General features: G+C 37.8%; 2 protein-coding genes across 5 annotated transcripts; one reads left to right on the top strand and one right to left on the bottom strand.

Moving 5' to 3' along the window:
* Nucleotides 1-1,749: 1,749 nt before the first annotated feature.
* On the bottom strand, nt 1,750-9,243 carry ETR1 (Signal transduction histidine kinase, hybrid-type, ethylene sensor). The gene is made up of 7 exons (XM_021970435.2): nt 8,825-9,243; nt 7,276-8,218; nt 5,670-6,038; nt 5,296-5,562; nt 5,066-5,193; nt 4,333-4,530; nt 1,750-2,378 (listed from the first exon to the last, which is right to left on the bottom strand). The coding sequence occupies exons 2-7, from the start codon at nt 8,179-8,181 to the stop codon at nt 2,021-2,023; spliced, it is 2,226 nt and encodes a 741-aa protein (XP_021826127.1). The 5' UTR covers nt 8,182-8,218; nt 8,825-9,243; the 3' UTR covers nt 1,750-2,020.
* A 1,944-nt stretch (nt 9,244-11,187) lies between these two features.
* Nucleotides 11,188-25,920, top strand: LOC110767024 (TMV resistance protein N-like). Of its 4 annotated transcripts, XM_088246702.1 has the most exons (9): nt 11,189-11,423; nt 11,502-11,674; nt 11,847-12,024; nt 19,787-20,394; nt 20,727-21,846; nt 22,286-22,558; nt 22,706-23,563; nt 23,713-24,795; nt 24,918-25,919. In XM_088246702.1, exons 4-9 carry the CDS (start codon nt 19,865-19,867, stop codon nt 25,407-25,409), a joined length of 4,356 nt encoding a protein of 1,451 aa, XP_088102828.1. In that variant the 5' UTR covers nt 11,189-11,423; nt 11,502-11,674; nt 11,847-12,024; nt 19,787-19,864; the 3' UTR covers nt 25,410-25,919. The 4 variants fall into 4 exon arrangements, with proteins under 4 accessions (XP_088102829.1, XP_088102828.1, XP_088102827.1 ...); XM_088246703.1 differs by having other exon boundaries at nt 11,188-11,674; nt 19,876-20,394; nt 24,918-25,920; XM_088246701.1 differs by having other exon boundaries at nt 11,189-11,674.
* Nucleotides 25,921-27,873: the final 1,953 nt, after the last annotated feature.

Here is a 27,873-nt window from a genome sequence, read left to right as displayed (position 1 = left end):
GTAGTCAGAAAGCGCTAATGCCAGAACCAGTAATAATAACTCAAAAGAGCACATGAACAAAAATAAATAATGAAGAAAGCAATCAAAACCTATAGTAAGGTCGAGAAGAAAGGTTATGAAAAAAAAAAAAAAACTGAAGTTGCAAAAGGGTGATAAGAGTCCTACTAAAATATTTCGGAATGATCGATGTCGAAATTAGCCAAACAATCAGCAACATGATTACCCTTAAGGAATATGGGTGACACGAATATGCATTTGGGAGAGTAGAGCAACACAATTAAACAACCTAACTTGCAAATGCCATAGAATCCTATGACAAGGAGAAGAAAGAAAAAGAACAGCTAGAGTCGCATTCAATCCTCAAATAAATCCAAGCTTTTTCCCAAGCTAAATCCACTACTTGAATGATTATATGCAATTAAGCCTCAAAAGAAAAGGCAAGGCCAAGAGAAGCCTCAAACCAACTTAAAAAATTGTCAAAATGATCTCGAAAAATACCTCTGAAACTAACTAAACCAGCGGTAGCACAAGCAGCGCCATACGTCTTTACACTAATCCAAACAATTGGAGGAGGTAGTCAAATCACCATAAGAATACAAGGAGCTTTAGCTCGACCCTCTTTAACCCCAATATCACGAAGAATACAAAGATCAGACACAGATTTGCGCATAGTACTTGTGCTAAGAGAATCAATCTCAATCAATTACAACTCAATAGCATGGCAAGTAGAGGAAACAGGACGAGATTTCGTCAAAACACAACGCATTACAAGCTGCCCCAATTAGAACAACAACAAGCGCTAATAAACCCTACCATAAAAGTTCAACTTGGGAACCAAAGCCATGATGAAGGGGATAGGAAAAGAAGTTCTAATTTCATAAAAAAGAATCGCCACTTGAAACCAACTCAAACATGAGACCAAATTTAGCAAGAAAAATTATAACAAAAAAAACCCAACATTAAGGAAAACAAATAAACCAGCACAGAAATCGACGCCAAAAGCCTCCGTGTTCCCCATGACTTGCAGTGAGAAAACTAAACGCCAAAAACCTCCATACCATAGTTGATGTTAACCTCCACGACCCAAGATTCAATCTTAGCCTACAAAGACAATACAAAATCTGAAAAGCCATTCACAAACCAACACTTGATACATTTGAATGTTGTTTCTGAAGTGTATTCTTTGCACTAGATTACAATAATTACATGTTTCCTAATAACTCAACCTCAACTAGTGTTATAAATAGTTCAAATATCTTCATTTTAACATTTTTTTTCTTTATAAATACTACTGTATTCACGTATTTGTAATTTGTTGATCAAGACTAAAATATTTTGCACAACGATAATCAATATGCTAATCATTGCAGTAGCACTCCAAGTTCCAAGTTCCAAGTTCCAACAACATTGGAATAGAGTACAACAATGTAATAACACTACAACAACAGTGCTACAACAACACATGGTTTTCATTGTTATTCAGCATGAAAGTGAACGAGCATGGTTTATAGTCTAATTGATGACGAAGATTAGGCCTAGCTGAGACGAGAGTGAGCTTTATCATACAATTTCCAGCAACGGTTTCTGCCTCTGATAGTCATTTTGTGAGATTTATAATCAATGAATAAAAATAAATCTCACGGTGCTCCACATCTAAAATGAAGAATGCCAGTAAGCCACAACCAAATATTTTTTCTCCAAGTTGCGGAAAAACACACAACCTTTTACTCAATAAATTAACTGCCCGAATTCAGGTGGGAAACAATATCATCCATATATAGAAAAATTAGTGTTGCAAGCAATGACAACCAACATTTTTTTTTTCCAACAAAATGCGGGGCATTAGTTTACACAATTGGATTATTGTTCATCTTGCTTCTCTTTGGTGACATTGCTCCAGCTTTTATTGTATTGCAACAATGCCACGTTCTGTGTATGCGATACTGCAAATCGCCGGAGGAAGATTTCATTTCAATTTTCCATTGAAATCTTTCCTTGGCTAGAACAATTTTCCTATATCTTACATAGCCTCAAATAAAACTCGATGCTCCAACAGTTCCGATAAAACACTCCTCATTTTATCAACTGAGACAGGTTTCAGTATAACTCCATCCATACCAACCCTCATGCAGTTCTCCTTTGTCATCTTGTCTATATTTCCAGTAAGTGCTACTAATACTGGCCGTTCATGACGTTTTGTAAACTTTTCATGTATCCGGACAGCAAGTTCGTAACCATCAATTCCAGGCATGCACACATCCATAAACACCACCTTGTGCTCTTGCGAAATAACGTGCAAGAACTCATCAATTGAGCTTACAGTTGTTACATCACATCCCAGGTGCCCAAGGAGTCCCTTTGTCACTGACCTGCTGACCCTAAACCATTGAAAAGAAAAGGAGAAAAATTACAGCACTCAGAGACAATACATATTCCAAAACCATAATTACAATATAGTTCACTGAACTCAAATACGACTAAAAAATTCCAGAGTTTTCACACCATTTTTCAATTACTATATCTGACACAATATATTGCTTGTCTTATTTTCAATATATGTGAAGACTTGTTCATAACTAAGCTCAACAAATGTCTGAAGGGACATGCAAAAGGGAAGACAGAGAGAACCGCAAATTCACCCTCTCAAAAGTTAATCTATCCAAAAAGAGCATTAAGGTTAAGCTATACTTCCGAAGAATGGATAGGTCACCGGAAAACTGTGACAGGAAATTCTGGACATTAGGTAACTCTGGCTTTAGGACATTCAAGGCTCGTTTGGGAGTGCTTTTGAAAATGCTAAAAGCGTCTAAATGGGTAAAAGCACTTCTGTCTGTTCATAAGGATGTTTGGCAAAAATGGTAAAAGTGCTTTGGGTTAGTTTCAAAAGCACTTGGAGTGGTTTTTCAAGAAGCACATGAGAGTTGCTTCTCCTTAGAAGTGCTGCTGGGCAAAAACACTTGGCCACCGTTGCTCCTCTGGCAGATTGTATCCTAATGATTTTATCCATCTGCGTATTATTTGTTTTTGGTTTTCCTTATCTCAATTGGCCCCTGTTCTTCTATGATTTCTTTTTGGATCACACTGGATCTTCTCTGCCTTTGTTGTTATTGTTCCATGGTTTGGGTTTTCTCTTTTTGTTTTTTGTTTTTTTTTTTAATTCGTAGGCCTGGACTTTGATAATTTCCTTTTGTTTTGGTTCATAAGTAAAGTTTGTTGTGGTCTTCGTTGAATTGACGGTTTATATTAGGTGATTTTCATGAATTGTTCATAACTTGTAGTGATTGAAATTGACTAATGGATTTTCACTCTCATGTAAAATTCAAACTATTTCCATTGCTTCAGGGCCTAGATTCACGTGTTGTTTTTGTTTGTTGATTGTATATGGCTATTACAGATGTGCAGTATACCAGATACTTTCAGTTAAACTTTGATTGATTTTACAAAAGTATTTATTTCTTTCATCATTTGCTTTCTTTAGAAGCAGCAGATTTGCTACACAAGTTGTCATAGAGTCTGAGAAGGTTCTATACATTTCAATCTGCTAACTGTTTGGGAATCAAAGAAACTATGATTATTTGCTGAACTAAAGTGGAACTGGAAAAAGCATTCTCAAATTGCTTGTTGAAAGATTCAAGTATTTATTTTATATGTGGTTCTAATATGATTATAATGTCTTATGATAATTTGGTACTCTAATATAAAATAATCTTACAGGCATTTTTTATTTTAGCAACCAAACACAATACAAAATTTCAAAAGCACTTCTACAAAGTATAAAAGCACTTTTATATGTGACAACCAAACAATAAATTGCTTCTTTCTAGAAGCGCTACTGGCATATGCGTTTCGGGAAGAAGCACTCCCAAACGAGCCCTCAGTACTATAGAGTTAATGGTAGGATAACCTTGGACGAACCCACAGAAGTGGTTGAGTTGTGATTGGGAATCAAATTAAAGAAGAAAAACGAGGCATTAGACCTTGAGTTGCATAAACGTCACCAATAGCTAAAACTGCATCTTCTATAAGATGTAAAGCCTGTTCATTTACAAGGGTTACACCAATATATGCAAGCTTCTACTCCGTTGATGACATCGACTATCGATTCAGACATTATGAAACACCAAACTACTAAATATCAAATTAATGCACCCACTAAGTCCAGGTCTATCATTTCCCAAGTCCAATCTGTTACATCTCCCAGAAAGATAAGAATAGAGTAAATCATACCCAATTTAGCTTGATTATAGCTTCGTACCCTTTGAAAATAAATATTGCAAGAGGGACAACTGCATCTAAAAATCAAGAGAGTAGTAAAGTTGCTATGTTACTGACCCGTTATCATCCATGACAAGGACTTTCAACCCTGGAAAGTTCGTTTGTACATGATTTGCTTGCACCTTAGTCACAAAAGGCAGCTTAGATTCATTTGAACGCTCTGCAAATCCAAGTTTCACAATGAAAATGGCAGTGCATCCCTTTCCAGGACCTTCACTTTCAATCCAAATATGCCCCTCCATAAGATTTACAAACCTGATCACATCATACAAAACAAATTGCATTACAGCTGCATCTTAATTGAAATATCTCTTAGAAATATTGATTCAAACTCTACAAAACTTGAAATGCTTAAAAAACAGGTAGAATAGCTAATACACGCTCAATTCACAGTTTTCCTTTTCACATTCTTTTTTCCGGGGAAACTATAATTGTAATCCCTGTATTTTGGGCCACTTTTCGATTTGGGCCCTATAGTTTCAATTTTTTGCAATCAAATCCCTATAGTTTGTTAATGCTAGCAATAAAAAATAAATCAGATTTTCTAATGTTACACTCATGGAATCTTCACACGATGCTCACAAAGCTCGTGTGTGGGGTTATGATGGTAATTTGTGTGTCTTTCACAGCTCAATAACAGTCCCTCACGCATTTGGGTGTAGTGAATTGAGGACTAAAAAAGAAAATGAGCCGGACTATAGGACCAAAACTATAAGTCCCCCTTTATGTTTTGTGGTTTGATTGGACTATGGAACTCAATCAAGCTGGATATGATAAAACACAAAAGTACCTCTTACAAATTGCAAGGCCAAGTCCACTACCACCAGAATTTCGAGTAGCTAATGACTGAGTTTGGGCAAATTTGGTAAATAGCTTTGGAATATCCTGCGGATTTATTCCTGATCCCGAATCTTTTACCTACAGCGGTAAAAGAGAATGTAAACACAATACTAACTTCAAATCAACAGAATAGTCTTCCAAAGATGGAATGATTTCAATCAAGCATTTGAAAAAACAAACCTGTACACGCAGATAAAAGTGATTATCACTTTGCACCGGAAAAAACTCAGGAGCACGGAAATCTCTTAAAGATTCTGATTTTGCAACAAAAGCTGTGATTGAGATGCTCCCTTCTTTGGAGAACTTCACAGCATTCCCAACAACATTTAGAACAATTTGCATGAGGCGCTTTTCGTCACCTACGGCTTGCACTGGCAAATCTGCGGCTAAATTTAATGAAACCGACAGCTTTTTGACAGATGCAACAGGCTTAATCAAATTATGAACCTGCAATTGAAAACCACAGATCTAACTGAAGCAAACTGCTAAAGTAATTAATGCAATGCTCCAATGAAATCTAAATTAACTCATGTGCCAGAAACACATAATCCAACCTCTCTGAATACAGAGTGGAGGTTAAAAGTTGCTATCTCAAGCTGAAGGCTGCCATCTTCTAGCCTTGAAAGATCCAATACATCATTTATGAGGGTAGCCAAAAGGTGACTACTCTTTAAGATTGTTTCCACCATCAGGCGCTGCTCAGGTGTCAACTCAGTTTCCTGCAGCAAGGAAGAAAGGGCAATAATTGCATGCATGGGAGTTCTCATCTCATGGTTCATAACAGCCAAAAAATCATTGCGAGCACGAATTGCAGTTTCCGCTTCCCTCCTGGCCAGATCAAGTGCAATATTCTGCTCCATAAGGAGATCCCTTGCCCTCATTGACTCTTCTAATATTGCAGCATGTGACAGAGCAACTGCCACCTGAATCAACAACTCAACAGTAAGAGTAAATAAATTATTGCTTTTTTATATTATAATTAATAAAACCATACATTATTACAGCAAGCAATAAACAGGTAAAGGACATCCTCACATAAGAAATATGTTGTTATTATTTATTTATTTATTTTTGAAAAGGAGAAACTTTATTTCATAGCAAACCATACAGAAAAGTGGGTGGGTAATCCACCAATAACAAAAAGAAACAGGAAAACTAGTACAGAGATCTACAACTATGAGAAGAAACCAATCCTAATCAAGACACTGCAGCCTTCCAATCAAGCAAAATGTTTGAAAGGGATGTATTCCTAAAGATAGACAGAAGCCCATAGCGCTGCCCAGTACTTTGCCTTTTTCCCTTACATTTATAAGTTGTTTTTCTATGTTTAATTACCTTTCTTCTATATTACAACAAAATTTCTCAAAAATGCAATTCATTTCCCAGGTTCATCTTTGCAACAATTAACTACAAATTATATGATAGTTTCCCGAGATTTGATGCAACTTCATGCTAAACAAAAGGTTACTGTCTAAGGATTAGCTGACCGATATTCCAACCTTGCGAAATAGGATCTTCACTTGGTTAGGATTGACCCCAGGGCAAATGTTAACCTCAATCCATGCATTATCACCCATGCACCAGACCAGAAGCTTCTATGTGAAAAAACTTTATAACAACAAATGAATCTTCTATTAAATCAACACTAAAACTTCCCTAACAACTTCTTAGTTCTGGTGACACTTCAAGCATCAAGTCTGACTCCATAGTACCAGATGCCAATACTATCCTTGATAACTCCGTTAGTACCTGTTTCTATTTTTCACCTAAAATTTCCATATGTTGCCACTAATTTTCTACACATTCCATATTTCCGCTTTGATATTCCACATGATATTGATATAACTTAATATCACTTCTAAAGTTGCAATACACACGAAACATACAATCACTTAATAGGATTTGGATTCCAAATCAGAAAGTATTGAAACTAAACTAAAAATCTAGGAAACCATAACAAGGACTAAGTCACAGCACATTGAAAAAAAATTTGGAAAATTACAGAGTACACCCGTGTCTCTTAAAACATAACTAAATCAGCAAGAAAAATTAAAATAGAACTAATAGCAACTCAATTAGCCAATGGAAGCTTCCAATCAGGTCCAAATGTGGGGGAGTTGTCACACATTATGTCAAAAGATACACATTGTGGTTTGTTACCTGGTCAGCAACTACTTCAACCAGTTCCAACTCATGGACATGCCATTGCCTTGCACTATCAGAGGGAAGCATCAAGACCATCAAAGCATAGCGTTTCGTTGAGAGCTCTGGCCAGTCATTAATTTGGAAGTTAGAGAGATGGAGGAGCGGGACACGAACAGCAACAACCTCCCCTGGCATGTGCTTTCCTGCAAGTGGCCTCATTCTTGCCACTGGAGAATTAGGAGATATTTTTAAAGCGCGGTTGCTACTAAATACTTGATTGATCACAGGAAGATGAATGGGTACAGTATATCCTACTGGATTCTGCTGACGGAGTGTATAGGATAGTTGAAGCTCTAAGCCAGTACGTGTCGGCATCCACAAGGCACACTCTTCCAATGCCAAAGTTCTACCTAATTCGACAAGTGTGGTTTTAAGTATAGTATGCCTATCAAGAGTGCTTCTGATCTCATGGGTTAGCATCCTGACATGTCGACCAGTTTCCTCCTGTGTACGAATAAGACCCATTTCTCTATCGAGCTCTGCAGCCTTGTTCTTCAAGAATAGTTCTCTAGTTTTAACACTCAATAAATCAGGAATAATATGTACAAGCATGAGGGCAGTTGCACATGACACCACAGCAGTTAAAACCTTTGCAGTGGTCATTACTATGGCCACAGTTCTTGAATGCATGCTGAAAGTCCATAAGTTGATAAGATGCGTAGCTCCGCACAATACAATGAAAGCACCAAACTGAACAAGGACCCATCTGTATGGAAACACTGCGGATTTCTTGACAAAGTAGATCAACTCCAGAGGGATGGAGAAATAAGCAAGTGCAATAAAGAAATCCGAGATGTACTGATACTTCATCAGCAATTCATCAGCTGGCCATTGTGGCTCAATACAATTGCATGCTTCCATGATAATTGAGCCACTTAAGTTGATATTACTTGGTTTCCTACATTACGAAAACATGTTAGAGCATCAAATAAAAACATAAATAAGCATAAAAATAAAAAATAAACGAACAAAGAAGAAATTCCATTAAAAAACTAAGCACACAATATTACTGATTACTGAAAAAAAAAATTACAACAATGACCAAGCACATTATAGTCCTATGAGGTTCTACTGTGGCAACAAAGCACCAACTAATATTGCTCATAACCTAGTGCAGCATGACCAAGCACATTGAGGTAGACAAACACTTTACCAATTCACCAAAAAAAAAAAAACTTTAGCAACCCATCGGATATTGGCTAAATATGTCAAAATCAACACATCGGGTGGAAATATAGGATGAACAAATAATAAAAAAAACTCCACAATTTCAGGAATTTAATCTGAAATTCACCAAAATTGAACTTGAAGAAGAGAAAGAACAAGAAATCCCTCAAACCAAACCCTAATCAGAGTTGTAAATTCTTAAAACCTAACCCTAAATTACCCAAATTTTAAGCTAAACCCAGCGAATTAACATCTAAACATAACAATCAAAGGAATCAAACATAACAGAGCACTCATAACTCAGTGGAAAAAAATAAAAACTGTAGAGCTGAATCACCTCCTTCACTTTCTTCAAACCCTTTTCAGCCACCCTATGTCGTTGAAGCATCTCTACCAAACTATCCATTCAACACAGATCGGCAGCCCAGACCGCCGACCTCAATACATTAGAGGCCTTCTTCTTCCTCTTCAGATTGGCACCCCAACACATCAAAGAAGCTTCTTCTTCCCCTCACCCAGAAGCCTCGACTCCTGAAGAGCTAGCTCGCTCTGTGAGCCTCTCTCTTCCTCTCGCTCTATTTATCTCTCTCTCTCGCTCAGCCTATCTCTTCTCACTCTATCTCTCTATGTTCTCCCGAGAAATCCGAGTCCTCCCTCTCTCTCTCTCTCTCTCTCTCTCTCGTCGAAGTTTCTCTCTATCTGGTAAAGAGTCCTTTTTCAGCAGCTCGAAGCTGACGTGGTTGAAGACCTTTTTCTCGCCTTGTACAAAGTCAAGTGCATTCACCTCTGCACAGTTACTTCTCTCTCAAAGTTTTAAAAAAACATCTAAAAATATATGACAATTTGAAAAGGTGTATTTGCAACATTCTCTCCGATTCAATTAACGCAATATCATAAAAAATATGAAAATATGTGAAAAATATTTATGTATTTATTATCTGAAAAGAAAAAAAATGTATGTTTTTAACATTTTTAAGGTAGATTTTGTTTTTTCAAAGTAAAATTAAATATTTTGAAGAGCGAAAGTCAACTTATTAATCATGAAGATAGATAAATTGGTTGCACCTTTAATGAATGAGTTTGACAAGGTTGTTGGAAAAAAAATTTATGATGTGGCTCACTTATTTGAGCATCCCAAAGTCGTTGAAAATGCTATTAGAGATGCTCTAATCCTACACATTTAAGTTCTTTTATTTTCAATTTTACACAATATTAAACGGGTATAGTACAAAAGACAAATTAACTTTGAAATAGAGGAGATCTTGTTGAGCGCAATTATGAGGTGCTATGTTTGAATCTCAATCTCCAATAATTATATACTCCTTTTTTAAGTGCAATTTATTCGTGTAACTTAAGTGGTAAAGAGCATTTATCTTTGTAGTTGACGTCATATCACTTGTATAAAACAAAACAAAAAAGGGCAATTTACCCTATATGTTTTATGAGTGCATGATGAATTTTTAGGAGCATCAATAACATCTCTAAAAGAGGGGGGGAAAAAACTGACTAATAGCATGAGAAGGGTATTGGTTATTGTTTGTAGTAAAAAGTGGATGCGTTTTATCGGTAGCTCAGTATGATTAATATTGAGGGGCGCTTTCAAAGAAGGCATGGTTTATTTACAAAATTGTTGGATAAACTTAGAAGTACATGTATACTTAGACATTTAATGAGTCTAAATAGAATGACTCATTTTAAATTGCAACTTTTTATGTTTATTGAAAAGCTTAATACTATATATTTTTTTTCAAAACATAAAAAAGCTTAATACCACATATGTATGCATAAAAGTACCAAAACAAAATTGCCCACATTGTATTCAATACCACTCCAAACATATATCACAGATAATCAAATTTTATGCAATAATAAAAAAGTAAATCATATCAATCAAAGTCATGACATTTGGTTTATGATAACATTGTTGGATTTTGTTTGCTAAAGTTAAAATAAAAAAAAAGGCAAAATATTGACAATTTAAAATAGGGAGATGCACTAATATACCCAATATAGGAGCCCAAATTATAAAAATACCCCATATGAAATGGACTTTAGAAACACACCCAAAACTCATTTATAACATAATAAAAAGACTTTTAACTTCTTTTAAATTACAAAACTGCCATTGATTTCTCAAAACAAACCCAACCCCAAAACATATAAACAAGCCCAAAATACTCATTAGGACATCAAAGTAATTTAATAATCAAAATTAAATTCAATAGGGCCAATTGTCATTTTTTGGGTATTTTTTGGGTTTGTTTATAGAAATTAAATGGTGTGGGGTTTATTTATAGTTTTAGTGCTAAGAATGGGTATTTGACTAAATATCTCTTTAAAATATTCATTTTCCACAAACCAATAGTATAGTTGTGAATGATACACATATACATATATGTAAACAAGTACAATAATTCAAGATTGATTACCTTTATTACGAGAGCGGATCTCAATCTTAGTATTTCACAAATTGAGTTTCTCTTCAAATCCTCAAAGTTACCCTTAAAGATTCAATAGCTCAACAAATGTGAAGCCTCTAAAGGTATCCACACAGAAGAATAGTGATAAGAAATTATGAGAGAGAGAGAGAGAGAGAGAGAGAGAGTATGACCAATAGGATTTCTTAACAATTCTTTGTGATAACTCAAAAACCTACGCCCTTGTGCCAAGGTAGGTAATATTGGATAAGGAAATACATGCATCCTCCCAAAAATTATTTATATAATAATCTTTAATTTCATACTAGATACAGTTGTATGCATTTTTTTATTGCATATAACCGTATCTAAAAACGTGATACGGTTGTATGCATTTTTCATCTTCACCCGTATCTGCCATATCATCATCCTCGGGGCATGACTCTATGGGTGGCCATTTAGCATCAGGATCCATGTCATCATCATCCAAATAATAATTTTCCCCATTATTTTCTTGCCGTAGCGCATCATCATTATCTTTCTGGTTGGATTCTAATCTATTTGCCTCAGTTCTGATTGAATTTTCTATCTTTGAAGGACCTTCTGCATCCTTTCCTGTATCAGAATCGATTTTGGGAGTGATCATTTGATGTGACAGGAGAATTGAAAATGATCATGTTGCGATCTTACTATCAAAATTGGATTCCAATTGGGTTTGAGGTGTAGTGGAGCACTCTCCAGCCTTCGAGATCAAGTCCCCTTGCTTCAAGGTGCGGTATTTCCTCCAAGTCTTATAGTCATCTATGTTTTTGGGAGGGGGATGCTTAAAAATGACCTTGTCTTAGGATTCTCGAACTTTAATACCTTTTCCTTTTAGTTTGATCTCTTCCTCGATCACCTTTATTGATTCTGATGATTGAGATGACTTTGTGTCCTTCTTAGGTACAACCACATGGCTTTTGAGAGTTCGAGCAACCTGTTTAACTTTTTTGGAAATGCGAAATTGCCTTTGAGTTGCCTTTTCTGAGTTTTATTCAACTCAAAAGAAGGTTTTCCATTCTTCCCGACATCATATCTTCTCCCCTCAATAATTGCAGCTAGTCTCATTTCTTCCTAAGGGGTAAGCATGTTCTTCTTTTCTGGTATTGTAACCCTTAATGAATCAGAATCAATTTTAATCTTCAGATGTAAAGTCTTGGGTTGCCATTTCTTGGTAGGAAGTTTGCAGATCTTGTCAAATTAGGAAGAAATATTGAAGGTTGAGTAGAGATAATGGAGAGTGTAGAGAATTTTGGAAGCTATGCATATTTTCTGATTTCAACTTATGTTCATTCTATTACACATCAAAACATATATACATGTAATAACCCTAAAACATTCCATGAAACATTCCCTAAGACATTCCATGAAACATTCCCTAAGACAAGGATTACATTGCTCAAGAAAAGTATTCCCTAAAACAAGGAAGGAGACAAGTGCCATGAGACAAGGGTTGTCTTGTGTTTTATGTCTTTGTGTTCCACAAGGTGACAATCACACAAGATGCCCATATTGCTAACACTCCCCCTCAAGTTGGTGCATAGATATCACCAATGCCCAACTTGATCAGTGAGTTGTGGAATACTCTGCTAGAAACTGCTTTTGTCAAAATATCGGCCAGCTGGTCTTCGGACTTGACAAACGGAAGCTGAATTTCTTTATTGTCAAGTTTTTCTTTAATGAAGTGTCGATCCACTTCAACATGTTTAGTACGATCATGTTGGACTGGATTGTGTGCAATGGAAATTGAAGCCTTGTTATCACACTGTAGATGCATTCCTACTGTAGGTGCATATCCAATCTCTGTAAGCAATTTCTTTAACCAAAGGAGTTCGCAAATTCCTTTGGTCATTCCTCTGAATTCGGCCTCTGCACTAGACAAAGCAACAACATTCTGTTTCTTGCTTCTCCAAGTAACTAAGTTACCACCAACAAATGTGAAGTACCCTGATGTTGATCGTCTATCAGTGATATTCCCTGCCCAATCTGCATCTGTATAGCCACTGATATTCAGATGATCATTTTTAGAGAACATAAGTCCTTTACCCGGTGCGGACTTCAAATATTTAAGAATTCTAAGAACCGCATCCATATGATCTTCACTTGGACAATGCATAAACTGACTAGCAACACTAACAGCATACGCAATGTCGGGTCGGGTGTGGGATAGGTAGATCAGTCATCCCACCAATCTTTGATATCTTTCTTTGTTAGTGGGTACTTGATTGGGATATTCCCCAAGGCGGTGATTCTGAACGATTGGAGTGTCCACAGGTTTGCAATCTAACATTCCCGTTTCTGCCAATAAATCTAGAACATACTTCCTTTGTGAGAGAAAAATGTCTTGCTTTGATCGAGCAACTTCAATGCCCAAGAAGTACTTGAGTCCACCAAGATTTTTCATTTCAAACTCCTGTGCTAAACATTGTTGGAGTTGAGAAATTTCCTGCTTATCATTCCCAGTAATAATCATATCATCGACATAAATGATAAGAGTTGTTACCTTTCCTCCCCTGTGTTTTAAGAATAGAGTATAGTCAGAATTACTCTGCTTAAAACCATAAGTCTTCATTGCCAAGGTGAAACGCCCAAACCATGCCCGGGGAGACTGCTTCAATCCATATAATGCCTTTCGTAATCTGCACACCACATTAGCAGGAGTAGATGTAACATATCCTGGTGGGATATCCATGTAGACTTCTTCTGTGAGTTCTCCATGGAGAAAGGCATTCTTCACATCAAATTGGTGGATAGGCCAATCAAGATTTGCTGCAAGGGACAATAGCACTCGAACAATGTTAAGTTTTGCAACCGGGGCAAAGGTTTCTGCATAGCCAATACCATATGTTTGCGTGTATCCCTTTGCCACAAGTCGTGCTTTGTAACGTTCAATTGACCCATCAGCATTGTATTTCAAGGTGTAAACCCATCTGCATCCGACAGTCCTTTTTCCTCGAGGTAAATGCTCCAGTGTCCATGTGTGATTTTTCTCCAGAGCATGCATCTCTTCCTTCATTGCGTGAACCCATTTTGGATACTTCAATGCCTCACTCACTTTGGTTGGAATATGAATTGCAGATAACTGGTGTACAAAGCCTTGGAGGGGTGCAGATAATTTTTCCGCAGAAACATAGTTTGCAATTGGATATTTCGATGCTTTGCCATTCTCCGGGGAATACCGAATTGGTGGTTTTCCACGGTTCTGTCTATTGGGTAATTGATATCTAACAGTTTCATCAACTAAAACAGTAGATGCAGTAGAATCACGTACCTCAGGAGTATTCTCAGGAGATTGATCAGCTGGTACTGAGATGTGATGGGGGTCTTCACCATCATCGTCGGTGAAGTATGAAAAAATAATGTACTCTCTGCTGTGGAGCGACCGGTCGCTGGTCTCTTGGCGACCGGTCGTTTCTGGACAGATTCGATGCTCAGCTTCAGTGCTTGGAAGCGACCGGTCGCTGGGCTCCTGGCGACCGGTCGTTTCTGGACAGAGTCGATGCTCAGCTTCAGTGCTTGGAAGCGACCGGTCGTTGGGCTCCTGGCGACCGGTCGTTTCTGGACAGATTCGATGCTCAGCTTCAGTGCTTGGGAGCGACCGGTCGCTGGGCTCCTGGCGACCAGTCGTTTTTGGGCAGGTTCGAATTTCAGCTTCAGGACTGTCTGGCGACCGGTCGTTAGGCTCCTGGCGACCGGTCGCTTTTGGGCAGGTTACATTTTCTTCTGGACTTTTTGGATCCGTTTTGCTCCATCTTCAAGTTCTTGAATTTCCAGGGCCTCCTTGCCCAGTGGTTCTCTTTGTATGTCTCTATGAGGCGGAGAGTTGGTCATCGGATCATGAAAAAACATTTCCGACTCCATAAAAGTGACATCCAAAGTGATATATGTACGACGACTGGAGGGGTGATAGCATCGATATCCCTTCTGATGGGCAGCATAGCCTACAAAAACACATCTGATAGCACATGGATCAAGCTTGCCACGTTGATTCTTATGGAGGTGTACGAATGCCACACAACCAAAGACTCGGGGCGGAAGCATCTGAACAGAGGGCAAGGGCCCATGTTGGGCAAGTGCTTGTAAAGGAGTCCGGAAGTCTAAAACTTTGGAAGACATTCGGTTGATGAGGTAGACCGCAGTGACTATAGCATCATCCCAATGGTGGCGAGGAACATGAGCTCCAATCAAAAGAGCTCGTGCTGTTTCAAGGAGGTGTCGATTTTTTCGTTCCGCAACACCATTCTGTTGAGGAGTTTGAGGACAAGTGGTCTCATGGATGATGCCATGCATTTGGAAGTAGGTCTGAAAATCATGGTTGATATATTCACCTCCATTGTCAGAACGAAGGACTTGAATCTTGGTAGAGAATTGAGTTTCAATTTGCTTGTGAAATGACTGAAATATAGGGAACACATCAGTTTTATTTTTCATCATGAGGAGCCAAGTCATGCGGGTACAATCATCCACAAAGGTAATAAACCACCGAAAGCCAGAAGTTGTAGAGATAGGTGAAGGACCCAAAACATCAGAATGTATCAAAGCAAATGGAGCAACACTTTTATTTGTACTTAATGGATAAGAGGCTCTGTGGCTCTTGGCCAAGATACAAGTATCACATTGGAAATCAGTGGTACAGGAATTTGAAAACAAATCTGGAAATAAATGTCTCATATAGCCAAAATACGGATGCCCCAAACGTCGGTGCCATAGCCAAAGTTGTCGATCCTTCCAAGTCGATGAGTGCTTCACACTATGTGCCTTTCCCATACTGAAATCATCCACCTAGTACAACCCCCCTCTCTTAGTACCACGACCAATGATCTCCTTGGTGAGAATATCCTGAAATAAACAGAAGTCGGGATACATGAGTACACAACAATTTAGTTGCTCAGTAGCTTGGCCAACAGACATCAATTTATTAGACAACGATGGAACAAGCAAAGTATTTTGAAGAGTAAGGGATGGAGAGAGGCCAATGGTTCCAGCACTGACCACGGGAGAGGTAACACCATTTGCATTGGCAATACTTGTTCGTTGTGGTGTAGTTGTACTTAGAAAATCAGTTGGATCGAACGTCATATGATCTGTGGCTCCTGAATCAATAATCCAACATGTGGGGTCACTTGTATATGATGTATGAAATACATATCCGCAGTTACCTGAGTCACTAAAAGATGAAGAGTTCTTTTCTGGTGCTGAGGTAGATTCTTCATGAGGAATTAATGTTATCGGAGAGTCCATGGTGACAAGGGCAGCACGACCCGTTCCTCTAGCAGCAAGTTTACGAGCCTTGAGACCCTCCCACCACTCCGGATAGCCATGTAATTTAAAACAGGTTTCTCGAGTGTGTTTTGGATTTCTGCAGTGAGTGCAACCATTCCCATCTGTGGGAGCCTTGGGTCGAGAAGGTGGTGGAGTAGTCGTCTTGTTGGTAGTGGTTTGTAGTTGGAGAGAAGCAGCAACTGGGGTTGGAGTTGGGCGAGAGGGTCGGTATGTTCCTTTTGTTGCCAATCCTACTCCGGTTGGTGTTGGAGCTCCTAACATCACAGCTTGTCGAATATCTTCTCGTCGAACATGAGCATAGGCTTGCTCTACTGTAGGGAATGGACTCATTTGGAGTACATCACTTCGGGCTTTGTCAAGTCGGTCATCCAAACCATCCAAGAAAATATAAACTCGATCTTTTTGGATGATATCATAGTATTTCTTGATATCCAGCTCACACTTCATTTCATTTGGGCGACGAAAATCGATTTCTCTCCATAAGCCTTGGAGATCATTGTAGTAAGTTTCAATCGAGCCTCCCCCTTGTCGCATACGGGAGATTCGCCTTTTAAGATCATACACCTGGGAGGTGTCAGTGCCATCAAAGTAAGTTGTGGCTATTGCATCCCATACTCCTTTGGCCGTCGGGAATCTAATGAAGTTGCCAATCAACCTTGGCTCCATGGAGTTGATTAGCCACCCTTTCACAATTGCATTTTCTGTCCGCCATCGGTTGAATGTAGAGTCTGTCTGAGAAGGTGCTGGGAGTTCACCCGTGAGATATCCCAGCTTGTCTTTGCCAGCAACATACATCTCAATAACTTGAGACCATAAGGCATAGTTGGAGCCATCCAATTTAATGCCAATTTTTGCAGAGGAGGTTTCGTAGGTAATTGTCGGAGTCGGAGTCGTAGTCGATGTTGATGCTTGTATCTTCATCAACTCAGCCATTTGAGTGGCAAATTCTGTGAAGGTAGAAGGAGTAGCCGGATCGGTGGTGCTACTTTCAGTGGGAAAGAAGTCGTTTTCTCCTATGATTGCAGCAACGATTCAAGACTAGAGTCAGCAAGATCGCTGCTCTGATACCATGTCAAATTAGGAAGAAATATTGAAGGTTGAGTAGAGATAATGGAGAGTGTAGAGAATTTTGGAAGCTATGCATATTTTCTGATTTCAACTTATGTTCATTCTATTACACATCAAAACATATATACATGTAATAACCCTAAAACATTCCATGAAACATTCCCTAAGACATTCCATGAAACATTCCCTAAGACAAGGATTACATTGCTCAAGAAAAGTATTCCCTAAAACAAGGAAGGAGACAAGTGCCATGAGACAAGGGTTGTCTTGTGTTTCATGTCTTTGTGTTCCACAAGGTGACAATCACACAAGATGCCCATATTGCTAACAGATCTCTCTTTTGGGTGATAACCGCCTACGGTCGAACCCTGTAGGCCTATCAGAACCTAGCCTATCAAACACACTCGATTCTTTCTCCTTATGCTAGCTTAAGGTTGTAAGGACCATAGGCATCTTTATGTGGTTTCATGGAATCTGCCATGAGTTTATCCTCTTTCTTCTTGAGTACTTGGTCTAGCTTTTGTCCTTGAACTTCAAACTTTAGATCACATTCACATTTGCACTTGCTGCATAAAAAGACTCCGGCCGCTATTAAAGCTTTTGACCATGTAGATTTCATTAATCTTGGTAAATCAGTATCTATCTCCACATTTATTCTTCTCTTGTTGCGATCTAGCTAATTGAGATTGACCATGTTCACATTAGGTGCGGGGAGCGGATTATGATAAATCATCATATTCTATGCCTTTTTGCCAATAATGAATATTTTTGTACTGATTGCTTCTTCCACAAAATCGCGGAATATAACACAATTAATCGTGGGGTGAGACCAAACATTATGCCATTTATAGTATTGCCTTACTTTTATCTCCTCTGACTTTGGCAATTTGTGTTTGAGCTCAATATAGCTTTTTAGGCAAGTAACTCATCAAACAAAGGATCTACCTTGAATAAATCAAATGAGTATACTTTATTGGCAATTAGCTTATTTGCAGTGAAGCTACTAGTAGGCACCTTCTGATCTTTGGTTGATTTGACTAAGGTTTTGCAAACTATTGGTTCCTCTGTACCACTGATTTCAATTTGGTGAGTGGGTGTTTTGTAGTAGGTTCCCTTGGATGAATTTCACAATTCTTCATATCTGGTACCTTTATCTGCCAATTCTGTGAGGTGTCCGAATACAACACCATCAAACTTCTTCTATAAGGGAATTCTCAAAGCTTTCCGAGCCATCAAAATGTACTGCCTCTCTTCCAAATGAATCTTACACTTCATTTTGAGCTTTCGGAATCTTGGAATTAAGTCTTCACGTATTCACTCTCTTGTTGCTTGAGGTTAGTTATGTCATTGATGGTGATTTCTAGTTCCATTATATAGAAATAGTCATGAAACACATTTTCCATCTGCTCCCAAGTATGGATGGAATTAGCTGGCAGGTTGGTGTACCAAGTGAAAGCTTGACCAGATAGTGATCCACCAAAAAGTTTCAGCTTAAGCATAGGATTATTTTCAATGGCCACACATTGAGTGGAGAATCTTCAGATATGTTCAAGAGTTGAAGCATACTTGTCCTTTCCATTAAACAATGTGAAAATGGGAACTTTGAACCCTTATGCGAGTTTTAATCCGTCAACAGGATATGGATAGGGATTTCTATAAATTGGTCTTTCATGCCTTCTTACTTCTGGTCCAGTCATCTCAGTAATCATCCTTATGATATAATCTCTATCAACTGGCATCAATTCATGATAAACTTTTATTTATTTATTTATTTATTTATTTATTTAATATTGTCATATTAAGTTTCGCATAAAACCTCAAAAATCTAAAAATCCAACTCTGAGTAAGACCATGTATAGATCAGACCATGTATCTGAAAATAAAAAATCTAAACTTTTGCATTGCATGATGGGTTTAACTGATTTAAGTTGATTATATAGCGAACTGACAAATACTGCGAGTTTAGAAAATATATAGTAATTAATGAAAGAAGATTAAACACACCATAATCATTTATTTATAATAATTTACTACAGTCTCACTTTATATATTACATGGTTCAAATTTGAGTTATTTACACTAACACCTCCTGAGGTTTTAGGTTTTTTCACAAAACTCCTTTTCATTGATTTTTTATCAAAAAATTGATGATTTTATAAATAAATAAAAAAATTCTCCAAATGACAAAGTTGGCCTTTAAAATTAGATTGTAATTTGTATATACTTCATTGAGTTTAATTTTGTCATTTGCATAACAATCAACGAAAAAAGATTTTATAAAAACAAACTGAAACAAGACTTGTGTTTTTCTTCGTCTTTTCTCTTTTCCTTGTTTGATTGGACATTGTAGCCAGCAGCCACAGAAAGCGACCCCTGGTTTTGGTTGCTTCCAGAAAATTACCACTGCCCAATTATATATTCATCTGTGCTGCAACACACAAACCACTGCCCAGAAAAAATAATTAATTATGAAATAACTTCTTCTGCTCAAGGGTTCAAGGAACAAGTCGGATCGGAAGGCCAACTTGTGCATAATTTGTAGTTAGTCTGATCTGAACCAGTATCAATTAATGGATGCCAGGAAAGCCCATAAAGCCTCCTCTTCATCCTCACCATCCTCCTCATCAAAACGTTGGAAGTACCAAGTGTTCTTGAGCTTCAGAGGTGAAGACACACGCAAGGGCTTCACAGGCCACCTCCACGCCGCATTATCTGATGCCGGAATCAGCACCTTTCTTGACGACAACGAGCTAGAAAGAGCGGAATTTATAAAAACCCAACTGGAGCAGGCAATCGACGGGTCCATGATCTCCATAATTGTCTTCTCGAAGAGTTATGCCGATTCCACTTGGTGTCTTGACGAGCTGGTGAAGATCATGGAGTGTAGAGAAAGATTGGGGCAACAGGTTATTCCATTGTTCTATAATGTTGATGCTTCAGATGTCCGGAAACAAACTGGTTGTTTTGCACAAGCATTTGAGAAACATGAAGCGGGCATCTGTGAAGGTAAACATGAGAAAGAAAAGGTACAGCGGTGGAAAAATGCTCTCACTCAAGCTGCAGATTTGTGTGGGGAAGATCTTCAAAATGCTGACAATGGGTAATTGCTAATTTCTTGTTCCTTGGATTATCATCTCCTTAAAAATGCTGATGTTTTCTGTCCTTTTTGTTTTTGTTTTTGTTTTTCCAACTTTGTTTTAAGTTTTAACTATGCATTCTTTCTTTTTGACTTTAAACTTTGGTGTTTGTTTGTTTGGTTTGGTTTGGTTTGGACTTGATAATGTAAGATCCATTTAACATTTGATGTTAAATCCCAATCTTAATTGTTAATTATATCTTAATTCTAAATTATTAAGTTAGGGATTCAATTTAACCTTGTAGTTTGTTCCACATGGAATGATTCGTAGTTCTGCTTCTTTGTTTAATTGCCAGGCATGAAGCGAAGTTTATCAAGAAAATTCTTGGGGAGGTTAATAAGCAGTTGTACAGCAAATACCAATTAGACATCGAACACCTTGTTGGAATTACTTCTCGGATGAAGGTTTTGAGTGATCACTTAGATATTGAAAATACAGGTTCTAAGGATGTTGTTCGCATGATTGGTATTTGGGGGATGGGCGGCATTGGGAAAACAACGCTTGCCAAAGCCATTTATAACAAATTTGAAGGTAGCTTTGAAGGTAGGAGTTTCCTTGCAAACGTGAGGGAAGTATTTGCAAACAAACGCAGTAATGGTCTGGTTGGTTTGCAAGAACAACTTCTAAATGATATCTTGAAAAGCCAGGGCATAAAGGTTGGCTCTGTTGCTAAAGGGATCGATATGATAAGAGAAAGATTTTGTTGTAAAAGAGCACTTGTCATAATTGACGATGCGGATGATCTACAGCAACTAAAAGCATTAGCTAGAGCTCGTGATTGGTTTGGTCCTGGAAGTAGAATTGTTATAACAACAAGAAATCAACATTTGCTACACCAAGTTGGAGTGGATAGCACATATCCCGCTGAAGAAATGGATGAAAAAGAATCTCTAGAGCTCTTTGGTTGGCATGCCTTTGAAAGTGGTTATCCTAGTCAAGAATATCTTGACCTCTCAGAACGTGTAATTCGTTACTGTCGAGGCTTGCCTCTAGCACTTGAAGTTGTAGGGTCTTTTCTGATTAAAAGACCCATAGCGGAGTGGGAAAGCCATTTGGAGAAATTGGAAAGAAGTCCTGATGGAGATATTCAAAAAATACTCAGAATAAGCTTTGACGGGCTACTTGATCAGGAAAATAGAGAGATATTCCTTGATATATCTTGTTTCTTTATCGGAATGGACAAGGACCATGTAACACAAATATTAAGGGGATGTGGCTTTGCTCAACCGGTAGGAATCAGTGTCCTCATTGAACGGTGCCTTGTAACTGTTAGTGAGGAAAACATGCTGATGATGCATGATTTGCTTCGAGACATGGGAAGAGAGATCGTTTATGAAAATGCCCACGGTCACCCTGAAAAGTTTAGTAGATTGTGGAAACGTGAAGACGTAACAGATGTATTGACCGATGAATCTGTAAGTACTTTCCAAGTACAATTTTAGAATGCATCATGCAAGAGAACCATATGTATCCTGTGTCTATAATAAATTAAAATGTCCTTTTCCATTTCTTTATTATTATTTTTTTGTATAGTACAAGGGATAGTCTAAATCAAAGTAAAAGAGGGGGTTCTCACACATCCACACTACCAATGTGCCATTTGAACCTGAGACCTTAGTCTGCAAGTTTAGATCATTTTTCACTTCGCTAGACCCCGTTGCCATTTCTTATATTATGTCCATTAAGATCAAAGCTCAATTAGGCATAACCAACAAAAAATATGTGCTTTGATTGCAAACACAAACTATAGTGCGTAACATGGTCCAATACTATTAATTATACCTTTTGGTTAATACATACATGGATTTTCATGTTTGTAAATCATTTTTCTAACTCGGTATCTTTTGTTAACAGGGAACTAAAAAAATTGAAGGAGTTGCTCTGCATTGCTCTTACAAGACTAGATTCAGTGCACAAGCATTTACCAACATGAAAAAACTGAGGTTACTCCACCTCAGCAACGTAGAGCTCACTGGAGAGTACAAAGATTTTCCCAAAAAGTTAATATGGTTGTGGTGGCATTATTTTCCTTTAGAGTCCATACCAGATGACTTTCCTATGCAACCAAAACTAGTTGCTTTAGACCTGCAGTATAGCTTCCTCAAAATAGTTTGGAAGGATTGCAAGGTATAATAATCTCAACCTAGTTGTTGTTTCCTTCTGGTTCTATACATATATTATACTTCGCCTTCTCTTCATTTTGGTTTAATTTCTGTATCAGAGACCTTCCTTTTGGATTTTAATTTCCATTCTAATTTTGTTTTTGTGTAACAGTTGCATCAGAATTTGAAAATCCTTAATCTCAGTTATTCCTATGAGCTAACAAAATCACCAGACTTTTCAAAACTCCCAAATCTCGAGGAATTGATATTGCCACACTGTGTGAGTTTGTCTGAGGTTCACTCATCCATCGGGGATCTTGGAAGACTTTCTTTGGTAAATCTTGAATACTGCGAAATGCTAAGGGATCTCCCACTGAATTTCTATAATTCCAAGTCTATTGAAACTATTCTACTTGATGGTTGTTCGCGTTTTGAAAAGTTGCCTGATGGCTTAGGGGACATGGTATCATTGACAACTCTGAAAGCAGATGACACAGCCATAAGACAAATACCATCTTCCATATTTAAATTGAAGAAACTGAAAGCTTTATCTTTATGTAATGCAAATGGGTCGCCATCAACAAATCTTTTTCCTCATTCGTTGCAAAGTTTAAGCTCTTTAAGAGAATTAGCTCTTGCAGACTGGAATTTAACTGATGATGCATTCCCCAAGGATCTTGGTAGCCTAATTTCCTTACAAAAATTGGATCTTGCAAGCAATGACTTTTGCAGCCTACCAAGCCTCAGTCGTCTTTCACAGCTTCAAGATTTGTCTTTAAATAGGTGCACAAATCTTCTTGCAATCCCAGATTTACCAACAAATTTGAAAGTCTTACGAGCAGGTGGCTGCATTGCATTGGAAAAAATACCAGATTTTTCAGAAATGTCAAATATAAGAGAATTGTATCTAGGTGATTCGGGCAAACTCACTGAGATTCCAGGCCTGGATAAGTCATTAAACTCCATGACAAGGATTCATATGGAAAAGTGCACTAATCTCACTGCCGATTTTAGGAAGAACATCCTACAGGTCAATCCTTCTCTCTCTCTCTCTCTCTCTCTCTCTCTCTCTCTCAAACACACACATGCATCTTTCTCTTTCTATCACATACAACACACGTGTACACATGCATGCATAAGAATGTATTTCTTATAGAAATTTGGCTCTACACGGTATAGGGATGGACTTCTTGCGGATATGGTGGCATTTTTCTCAGTGTAAATGATATTCCTGATTGGTTCCACCATGTCCATGACGATGATATTGTGTATTTCACTGTCCCTCAAAGTGTTGGTCGTAATTTTAAAGGGTTAACTTTGTCCTTCATTTACTCTTCAGAAAGATACGACAAATGTTGCATTAGCATTAAAAACTTGACCAAGGGTACTGAGCTTGACGCCAGGATCACATTCGTTTGTCGAACTAAGGGTTATTGTCTTTGGCAGGGACAATTATCAAATGACGAGCTCAAATTGCAAGACGGCGATAACGTCTTGATTGAAATAATACCCGAAAATGGTTGGGTGAAGGTGAAGAAAACATGTGTTAGTCTGGTGTGGGACAAATTTATGAACGAAAATATGATTGATTACCATCTTTGTGCGTATGAACGACGCCCATCTCAAAATCTGGTCAATGATGACGTCATCATTCATGTCATATATGATTATCATATAACAAAATCACCAGACTTTTTAAAATTCCCAAATCTTGAGAAGTTGATATTGAAAGGTTGTAAGGATTTGATTAAGGTTCACTCATCCATCGGGGATCTTGGAAGACTTTCTTTGGTAAATCTTGAAGGCTGCTGCTGGCTAAAGATTCTCCCACTGAATTTCTATAAATCCAAGTCTATTGAAACTCTTCTACTTAATGGTTGTTCAAGTTTTGAAAAGTTGGGTGATGGCTTAGGGGACATGGTATCATTGACAATTTTGGAAGCAGATAAGACAGGCATCAGACAAATTCCAAGTCTCGCTGGTCTTTCAAAGCTCAAGGTCTTGTGTTTAAATGCATGCAGAGAACTTCTTGCAATCCCAGATTTACCAACCAATTTGTATGTTTTGAAAGCAAATGGCTGCCCAAAATTGGAAACAATTCCAGATTTTTCAAAAATGTCGAATATGAGAGAACTGTATCTAAGAGATTCGTTCAAACTCACTGAGGTTCCAGGCTTGGATAAGTCATTAAACTCCATGACAAGGATTCATATGGAAGGCTGCACCAAATTGACTCTCGATTTTAGGAACAACATCCTACAGGTCTCTCTCTCTCTCTCACTCTCTCACACACACACACACAAACACAGAGGCACAGCTGCAGATGCGGCCCATGTAATGATATATGCAAGTATGTATAAGACTGTCTTGCTTCTGGTGTGCAGAGATGGACTTCTTGCGGATTTGGTGGAATTTATTTGAATGGAAATTATTTGTTTAGAATTTATGATATTCCTGAGTGGATCAAAAATGTGGGCAATATCGTCTTCTTTGAAGTTCCTCAAAGAATCATGGGTCGTGATTTAAAAGGGTTGACTATATGCTTCGTTTACTTTTCAGACACGCGAAAATTTCTAGATTCTGAAGGTCCTATTTGCATTATCGTTAGAAATCTTACCAAACAAACTACTTTGCACACCAAGATAGCAATTGCATCCGCAAAAGCTTGCGACCATTATCTTTGGCAGGGCCAATTGTCAAACGATGTGCTCCGTTTGCAAGGCGGGGACCAAGTCTCCATTCTTGTAAGGCCTCTAGTTGATTTTGTGAGAGTGAAGAAGACAGGGGTTCATCTAGAATGGGACAAAGTCATGAAGGAAAATATGGATAATCCGGATCCTCATTTGTATGATTGGGAAACAAATGGGGATTTTTGAGGGGGAGTTGATGAGTCCATTTCAAGAAATTGTTGTCACTGAGACGAATGGTAACCATACTGAGCAAGCCATCAATCTTGATGGAGGAAGAAGAAGCCACGATGAAGCAGAGAGAAAACCCTAGAATTGAAATTGAGAGAAAGAAACAGAGAGAACTAGGGAAGAAAATCAAAGAGAAGGAGGAAAGGATCGAATTGAAAGACAAAGAAAGCGCAGAAAGGATCGATTGATTATGTGAAAACCAGTGAGGGCGCTGATACCACTCAGGAGCATAGACGGAGGAAGAAAGCTAAAGAGTAATCAGACCGATCCTTTTCGTTCTTTTTCTTTTTCTTTTTGCCGACTCTGTTTTGGCATTCTCTCTTTTTTGGTTTCTTCCCAAAAATAATTTCTTTTAGCATCCACTAAGATAAATGTTGTTAAACTTTTTATGTTTGATATAAAACTATTCAAAAATGACGTATTAAAGCTAATATTTTATGTTCTTTATGCGAAAATATTTGGAATTTCTGTGTTTGTATTCTTCTCCCCTTATGAGGTATTCTATTTATATTATATGAGATAGCTCTTTACAAGGCCGAATAATACAGGGAGCTTCACATTTAAGCCCAAACATAGATCCCAAAATATAGAAAAATTCTATGCAATCCAAATTCTATAAAACAGCCCAGTTGGACTATTCAATGGACTTACCAATACAAACAACCCTTGAAAATTGTACAATTTATAAAACTGTCTCGTTTGGTACGTCGGACTGTACTGATTAATTTATGTCGGATTGTCTTAATATGTTCCGGAGAGTACTGACTGTTTATCCATAATATTATAAGGTGTTTGGTGCTTTTCCGGATAAATAGTCTGACTAAGTTATATTGTGTTTGGCGTTGTTCCGGGTAACATCGGATCATACTATTTTTTTTTATAAAAAAATTCTTTGATAATTTAAGTGGAAATTGAAATTCAAATGTCATGAAATTTCTTTTGGTAAGTTTCATATGACAATATTTGTTTTTCAATTGTTTTTGCCAAGATTTTTTTTCATATAACCTATTACCATAATTATAGTATCTTATAAAAATTCCAACATACTCGCATACATTAATAAAAACAATACCAAATCATGTATAATTCAAAGTAATCACAGACTGACCCAAGTATCAAACACCTAACTCAAACATGATCTGGACACAAATATGATTTCAAGTTTTGTAAAAACAACCAAATTAGATGCCGTCACTTGATGGTGTCACATGGCCCATGGGTAAGGAGCCCTATGTAGATGAAGCAATTCAACAATTGAGGCGAGCCATTGTTTAGAGAAGGGTGGAGGTAATTATTTTGACCTTATCTGGTCGCTTTGATTTCCCATTGTTCAAAGAGAAGTTTGGGTATATTCAAAAACTTATTGATTTTAAAGGAAATACAAAAAGTGGTGGATTTCGTTTGATAATAGACTAATTTTAGGCCAAGATAAATCTTTGTTTCCCCCCAAATTTTTTGATAGATATATTTTTATTCTCAAGATATGATTTCACAACTTCTACTACCACCATCTTATCATGACTATCAACATCGCCGCCGCGGCCGTGGCCACCACCACCACCACCACAGTCATCTTCGTCGCCGCCACCACCACTGCCATCGCCGCCACCCCCAGCACCATCACCACCCACCGCCAATTTTCTCCCAATTGTTTCTAAAATCACAACCCTAGTATCCCCCTGCAACAAAGTAACTGGAGATCCCTAAAATTGCCGTTGTCGTTGCTCGAAATTGGGGTTCTGCGTTTTGGCGAATCTGTGATTTGGTTCAATTGAAAAAGTTGAATAAGAGATATAGAAGTGGGAGAAGCAAGGCAGGTTTCACGATGTTACTGTGGAAAGGTGGCAAGAATTAAAATTTCTTGGACCGATTCAAACCCAGGAAGACGATTTCAAGTTCGTCCACTGTCAAAGGTAAGATTCTTGGATCGATTTAAATTCAGGGTTCGTTGTTAATGGGTTGAAACACTGAAATTTTTTTTGGTGGGTTGATGCAGGGAAGAGTTAACAAATGATGTGAATTCAAATCCACAATTAACCATAAGCCCAAACGAAGCCAACATACCCAACATAACTGAAATCTTAATAAACCCACGAGCCTAAACAAACCTTACCACCACCACCTGAAGAAGCGCCGACCACACCCACCACCACAATGTCTGCCACTTGATTAGTTTCACAATAGGAATGCGATAAGAATAATGTTGAAAGTCCTATAGAAGTTGCAAAATGTCTTGAATAATTGTTTGAAGGCTCTATGGATTTCTCGAAAGCAACCTCTCACAATTTCTTTATTTTTAAAAATATTAGTAGAAAAAGTGATTGAGGGAGGAATGTTTACACAAATATTCATTTGGTGTATAAGGGTTTCAAATCTCTGTCCACATGTGTAGAGGCTAAAGAGCTCAAATAACTGAGCTATA

The sequence above is a fragment of the Prunus avium genome, chromosome 1 (assembly GCF_965620075.1).
Source record: "Prunus avium chromosome 1, drPruAviu1.hap1.1, whole genome shotgun sequence".
Classification (NCBI taxonomy): domain Eukaryota; kingdom Viridiplantae; phylum Streptophyta; class Magnoliopsida; order Rosales; family Rosaceae; genus Prunus; species Prunus avium.
Note: the sequence above shows the minus strand (reverse complement) of the source record. Positions and strands in the feature narration are given on the sequence as shown.

Coding starts and splice junctions, on each gene's coding strand:
- ETR1 (XM_021970435.2), bottom strand. CDS start 8,181: ATGGAAGCATGCAATTGTATTGAGCCACAATGGCCAGCTGATGAATTG. Junction 6,039..7,275: donor TTGAAGTAGTTGCTGACCAG/GTAACAAACCAC, acceptor TTGTTGATTCAG/GTGGCAGTTGCTCTGTCACA. Junction 2,379..4,332: donor CTTGTCATGGATGATAACGG/GTCAGTAACATA, acceptor TCAATGGTTTAG/GGTCAGCAGGTCAGTGACAA.
- LOC110767024 (XM_088246702.1), top strand. CDS start 19,865: ATGGATGCCAGGAAAGCCCATAAAGCCTCCTCTTCATCCTCACCATCC. Junction 20,395..20,726: donor CTTCAAAATGCTGACAATGG/GTAATTGCTAAT, acceptor TTTAATTGCCAG/GCATGAAGCGAAGTTTATCA. Junction 24,796..24,917: donor TTAGGAACAACATCCTACAG/GTCTCTCTCTCT, acceptor TCTGGTGTGCAG/AGATGGACTTCTTGCGGATT.